The 7,218-nt window shown below is 37.3% G+C and overlaps 1 protein-coding gene across 1 annotated transcript in view; it reads left to right on the top strand.

Annotated features, from left to right (window-relative positions):
- Positions 1-7,218, top strand: part of STK33 (serine/threonine kinase 33) — a 101,340-nt gene that overhangs the window by 62,489 nt on the left and 31,633 nt on the right. The window contains exon 11 of the mRNA XM_042782898.1: positions 5,463-5,663. Coding sequence (XP_042638832.1) covers positions 5,463-5,663 — 201 coding nt within the window. The remainder of the gene's footprint in view (positions 1-5,462; positions 5,664-7,218) is intronic.

Raw genomic sequence — 7,218 nt, 5'->3', positions numbered from 1 at the left:
CCCAAGGAGGGGTCGCTATGAGTCGGGGCCGACTCGATGGCAAACAACAACAACAACAACAACCACCACCACTCGGGAATCTCCAAGCCCTGTCATCTGTGCTGTCTGGGTTGCTCAGGCCGCTGCCAGACTGCAGCTCCCTGTGTCTCCTTTTTTGGTATTTTCACGCAAATTCATCTGCTAGTTGGGGTTTAGGCCACTTTTGTATCCTTCCCTTCAAGGCTCAGGGTCCAAGATTATCTTCTGTGTCTGTGTTAATTGGTTTCCCTTTTCTTTGTTGTAGAGGGTCTGTGCAGTCCTTCTGCCTAGTCCGCCATCTTGCCAGAACTCCGGAATAATATTTTAAATGCATTAAAAGTACTTTAAAATTAGGATTTGATATACACCCAAGTTGTCATTCAGTGAAAGGGAATGGTAAAATATTTTCAGAAATACATGGTCTCAGCTTTTGCCACACAGAGCACTGCTTTTAAAACTCTTGTGGGTTACTTAAGAGGAAAAACAAGTCTAGTAAATGTTGTAAGAGATAGGTGAAATGAAGGTCTTTACACACTTATGTAAAGTTTGCTGGTGCCTTTTTTAAAAAAAGACAATGGAAGAAAGAAAAAGAGAAAATATATTCATAATAACCCAGAATTAAAATTTGAGATACTATCAAGATAGTAGTATACTAAAGTGGAAGATATAGATGTCAGGTTTTTTAAAGTAGTAAAGGATTAAAAAGAAACATACCAACGGTGGGACAAATTGAAATAATAGACCTAGATGGTAGAAACAAATCCTAATATAGAAATAATTACAGTATAAGTAAATGGATTAATTTTCTATTAAGAGACAGATTTCCAGTTTGAATTTTTAAAAATCTGCCTACCTCCAGTGGTTTACATGAAGCACATTTGAAGCTTAGGGGTACATAAATGGTGAAAGGAAAAGAATGGAAAAGACATACTAGACAAACTAAAAAAAAAAAAAATCATTTAAATATACCTTATGGAAAACAAATCTTAGGAATAAAGAAGGTCACTTTATAATGATAAAAGATTCAACTAAAAAAGATTATGTAATAGTTTTAAACATGTATGAAACTAATAGAAGAACCTAAAAATAAATATAAAAAATTGACAAAATTACAGGGAGAAACTGGCAAATCCACTATCATAGTGGGAGATTTTAGTACACTTTTCTCAAACAGACAAAAACAAGGATATAGAAAATTTGAACAACACAATTAACAAGCTTAACCTTATAGATATAATTCTGAATTCAACAAGTAGAGAATTCACATTTTTCTCAAGCACGTGTAGAACATTTACCAAAATTAATACTGTACTAGGCCATGAAGCAAGCCTCAACAAATTTTACACAGATCAGGTTCTCTAACAATACACAATTAAATTAATTGTCAATAATAACAAGATCCACAACTCATCTGTCAGCTTATTGTACTGTGATGGCTTGCCTGTTATTGTGATACCGGAAGCTATGCCACCAGCATTTCTAATACCGTCAGGGTCACCCGTGGTGGGCAGGTTTCTGTGGAGCTTCCAGTCTAAGACAGAATAGGAAGGACAGGACCATCTACTTCTGAAAAAACTGACCACTGAGAATCATGAATAGCAGTGAAACACTGTCTGATACAGTGCTGGAAGTTGAGCCCTACGAGTTGGAAGACACTCAAAATAGAACTGAAGAAGAGTTGCCTCCTCAAAGTACAGTCGGCCTTAATGATGGGATGGAGTAAAGCTTTTGGGACCTTTTTTTTTTTGCTGTTGTGACCTGACTCAAAATGAGAAGAAACAGACTGCAAAGTCCATTAATAATCGGAAGATGGAATGTACAGAGTATGAATCTAGGAAAATGGGCAGTTGTCAAAAATGAAACAGAATGCATAAAGATCAATAGCCTAGGCATTAGTGAGGTGTAATGGACTGCTATTAAGCATTTTGGATCAGACAATCATATGATCTCCTTTGCCTGGAAGGGCAGTGCATTCATCTCAGAAAGAACATTTCAAGTTTTGTTCCTGAAGTACAATGCTGTCAGTGATAGGATTACAAGGAAGATGAGTTAATACTATTATTAAAATTTGCACACCAACCACTAAAGCCAAAAATGAAGAAATTAAAGATTTCAACCAATTTCCACAGTCTGAAATTGACCAAACATGCAATCAAGATGTTTTGATAATTACTGGTGATTGGAATGTAAAAGTTGGAAATAGAAGAATCATTGGTAGTTGGAAAATATGGGTGAAAGAAATGATGCTGGAGACCACCTGGTAGAATTTTGGAAGACCAATGACATATTCATTGCAAATATCTTATTTCCAGCCATGTAAATGGCTGCTATACACATGTACCTCACCAAATGGAATACACAGGAATTAAATCAACCACATTTGTGGAAAGAGGTGATGTTGAGAAGCTTAGAATCATCAGTAAGAATAAGACCAGGAGCTGACTGTGGAACAGACCATCAGTTGTTTATATGCAAGTTCAAACTGAAGCTGAAGAAAATTAAAAAGAGTCCACCAGAGCAAAAATATGACCTTGATTATATAACACTTGAACATAGAGATCATCTGAAAAATTGATCTGATGCATTGAACACCAGTGACCGAAGACCAGATGAGTTGTGGGATAACATCAAGAACATCATACATGAAGAAAGCAAAGGTCATTAAAAAGACAGGAAAGGAAGAAAAGGCCAAAATGAGTGTCAGAAGAGACTCTGAAACTTGCTAAAAGCAAATGCAAGAAATGCTGAAATAAAAGAACTGAACAGAAGAGTTCAAAGGGCAGCTCAAGAAGACAAAGTATTATAAAGAAATATGCAAAGACCTGGCCTGGAGTTAGAAAATCAAAAGGAAAGAACACTCTTGGCATTTCTCAAGCTTAAAAAACTAAGAAAAAAATCAAGCTTTGAGTTGCAATATTGAAGGATTCTATGGGCAAAATATTGAATGATGCTGGGAGCATTAAACAAAGATGGAAGGACCTCACAGAGTCACTGAACCAAAAAAACAATTGGTCAATGTTCAGTCATTTCAAGGGGTAGCATGTGATCAAGAACTGATAGTATTGTAGGAAGAAATTAGACTGAAGGAATTGGTGAAAAGCAAGGCTTCAGGAATTGATGGAATACCCTGAGATTTTTCCAAAATGGATGCAGCACTGGAGGAGCTGACTCATTTATGCCTGGGTAACTGACTGGAAGAGATCCATATTTGTGCCCAATCCAAAGAAAGGGGATCCAATAGAATGTGGAAATTATCAAACAATAGCATTATTATCACAAGCAAGTAAAGTAGTAGGAAAGATAAAACTAAGAATAAAAATCAGTGAAATAGAGAAGCTTGATAAGACAAACATTTAGTTCTTTGAAAAGACTAACAAAACAGATAAATGTTTGGCAAAATTAATCAAGAAAGAGACAGAAAACAGAAATAAATATTACATATGAAAAAGGGAGTAAATTGCAGATAAGGCAACTATTACATAGATAAGAAATTAAAAAGATAAGAGAATGCTACCAACTGTATACTAACAAATTTGAAAACTTAGTCAAAATGGACATAATGTCTTTTCCTAAAAGAAATATAATTTCATAAAACTATCTCCAGTATAAATAGAAATATTGAATTACCTTATAATTACTAAAGCAATTGAAGCAGTAGTTAAAATCTTCCTTAAGAAAAATACCAGGGCCAGATAATTTTACAGAATTTTAGAGGATTTCAACTTTTTGGTGGTTGCTGTCTTTGAGCCTCTGTCTTAGAGAATCATGGAATACCTAGCAGAGATGACTCAACATGGCCCTTGGAAATAGAGTCTATGGGTTGACAGGCATGGAAAGGGCATTCTAGTAGTGTAAGTGAGTAGAGGATGGACGGGTGCAACCAGAGTAAGCTACAGGTAGAATACTATGAAATGTGGTAAGACTTTCCTCACTTAGTTATCACCATTCCATACTTAGTTTTATGTCCTTAACCACAAATATATCAAACTCAAAAAAATCCTTAATAGTGTGCTCAGTTGGCTAAAGTGTCCTGTCTCATAGTTTTCTGTGTCACTGATGATTACCACTTCAATCCACCCACATGCCAAATTAATTTATAATCACTCCATAACTGTGCCCACACCTTAATGTTCCGTTTGAATCTAAATGTGTTCTAAACTTCTTGTCCAAAGTTTTTCTAATAGTCTGAGTTAGGAGCAAAAATAGTTAAGGCAAGAAGGATCCTAGGTGGCACAGTGGTTAAGTGCTCCACTGCTAACTGAAAGGTTAGAACCCACTTGGCAGGTTCATAGGAGGAAGGTTTGAAGATCTGCTCCAGTAAAGATCACAGCCTAGGAAACCCTGTGGGTCACTTCTACTCTGTCACAAGCGATTGCTATGGGTCAGAATTGACTCAACAGCACACACTAACAAGTCTAGCAGGAAGCATTTGAGCCTACATTCATATATTTCTTAGCATATTAAGTGGAGCGATAGACTTGGGGAAAATATAGTTAATATAAAGCAGCCATTTTGGCATGGTCTAGTCATGTTGGTGAAGAATGCTGAAAGTACCATGAACTGCCAGAAGAAGTAACAAATCTGTCCTGCAAGAAGTGCAGCCGGAATGCTCCTTGGAAGAGAGAATGGCCAGACTTCCGCTCACCTACTTTGATCATGTAGTCAGAAGGGATCATTCCCTGGAGAATTGGTAAAGTGGAGGGTTAACGAAAAAAGAGGAAGGCACTCAACAAGATGGATTGATGCAGTAGCTACAGTGATGGGCTCAGGTATAGCAAGGATTGTGAGGCTGGCACAGGACCAGGCAGTCTTTCATTCTGTTGTACATGGGGTTGCTATGAGTTGGAGATGACTCGACGGCACCTAACAACAGCAGTCATATCTGGAGTAAGAACAGTTCACTGAAACAGCTATAATCAGATAACCACATTATATCTAATAAATCTTCCAGTCAGCAAATCAGACATCTGTGTTCTTCGACACAGAGCTTGTCTGATCGACTAAATTCAGATTTTTACCTAGACATTTTGATGTTACATAGACTTCCCTTAGTGTTGAACCCATTAGACTTTGGGCAACTTCTTGCATTCTTTTGACCTATCAGCTTTCTAAGAATAGCATTTGAAAGGGGTTATGCTCTTGGGTGGCAGGGAATTGCCCTGTATTGTATCTTTTGCACAAGAATGCTACATTGCTCTTTCAAGCCTGTATGTTTTCATTCTTCTCAAACTTTGGCATATTGTAGTGATAGTATTCAAGAGTTATGAGACATGTTGGTACGGGGAGTGTGTCCAAAGGGCATCAGAAGTTTTACTATTTTTCCAGCATTTTAATTTTTCCATGTGACAATTACTAAATCTTGGGGAATATATTACTAAAAGATTTAAGAATCTTATCAATTATACAAACTGTTTTTAACCCAAAAATTCATTTGTTAATAATAGGGCAATACACTTTCTTCGGCAAGACCAATCAATGTGTTAGAAATGATGAAGGAATGGAAGAATAACCCAGGAAGTGATGAGGAAAGCTCAGTGGATCAAAATAAGAGCAATTGGTCTATTCAAGAGAAGTTGAAAGGTTTCCCACCCAGTAGGAACGTCCACGGTGTCAATAACACTTCATTTGAAGAGGAGGAAAAACAGGTAGGCTGAACCAGCAAAACAATTAGGAAGAACAATTGTTGCACTTTTTTCAAAGTGTAAAATATCCCCACAACACTTGGACTTTTTTGTGACTTTGACTTTTGTATTTGTTATTAGTGTAACAAAGGACCTGAATTATAAAGCAAGTAAGGTTCTTTCCTGCCTTGTAGGCTGTCATGATTCAGCTATGACCTACATGTTTATTTTACAGTCAGTGATCTTGTAGAGCAGGGATCTGCAAACTCTCTGTGTAAAGGAACAGATAGCCTAAATACTTTAGGCTTTGTGGGCCACATTGTCTCTGTCATAACCAGTCAACTCTCATGTTCCTGTGTGAAAGCAGCCATAGATAATAAATGCATGAATGTGGCTGTGCTTTACAAAAACAAACTGTTTACAAAAACAAGGAGCATGCCAGATTTGACCCATGAGCTGTAGTTTGCCAGCTTTGATACAGAATGTTTATGTAATGATTTGCCTAGATTTAGGTAATTGAGTCCTTATTCAATGTTACTGGCTTATGATTTAAATTATTGTATTTTAACAGGCCATACAACCTAGAATCGCCTTACATTATTGCCTACAAAGACCTATTACAATATCTAGTTATTTGTTTCCAAGTTTATTGTGACTAAAATTCTTTAAATAGGTTTATATTTTTACCTTATTAGATATGAATACAATTTTGTCCTTTTTTGATGAATGTTGTTGTTGTTGTCATGTGCCGTCGAGTTGGCCCCGACTCATAGCGACCCCTCCTTGGGTTTCCGAGGCAGTATCACTACGGAAGTAGGATTGCCCAGCCTTCCTTCTGAGGAGTGGCTGGTGGGTTTGAACCGCCAGCCTTCTGGTTAGCAGTCAAGTGCCTTAGGCACTATGCTACCAGAGCTCCTTTTTTGATGAATAGAGGTTAGTAAAATTTTGATTAATTCACAATTAATAGACTGAAAACCAAACCAAACCCACTGCCGTCGAGTCAATTCCGACTCGTAGCGACCCCCATTGGGTTTCCAAGGCGGTAAATCTTTATGTAAGTAGATTGCCCAGTCTTGCTTCTGTGGAGTGGCTGGTGGATTTGAACCACCGACCTTCTGGTTAGCAGTCAGATGCCTTGGGCACTGTGCTACCAGAACTCCATTAATAGACTAGGGTGTATTAGCTGGATATCCTGGCAAAATTTACCCAAAACCTTTTTTCCTTTTGTTTCTGTATTTGTGAAACACTTTTTCTGTATGTATTTATTCTTCTTGCCTCAAAGTCTGATGAACTTATTTTAGCTTCTCTTTAATAATTGAGCATTCTGCCATGGGGCTGTGTTCACCTTAAGGCAACCCAGACTTCTTGTGAGGAGTTACTACTTTTTAATTCTCTGAAGCCTAGGCCTAGATACAGGCAGAGTAGAGAGAGAGCTGACAGGATACATCCTGAGCCAAACCCAAGAAGGTGTAGTGTTGCTGAGAGGGACTTGGTAGTGTGATCTATTGGTTAATTTTCATTTACTGATTAATTTTCATTTACTTGATAACAAATGTCTAGATAATAAGTTTAACATTTA

Source organism: Orycteropus afer, unplaced genomic scaffold (assembly GCF_000298275.1).
Source record: "Orycteropus afer afer isolate SDZICR_OR568_19922 unplaced genomic scaffold, OryAfe1.0 scaffold00014, whole genome shotgun sequence".
Classification (NCBI taxonomy): Eukaryota; Metazoa; Chordata; class Mammalia; order Tubulidentata; family Orycteropodidae; genus Orycteropus; species Orycteropus afer.
Note: the sequence above shows the minus strand (reverse complement) of the source record. Positions and strands in the feature narration are given on the sequence as shown.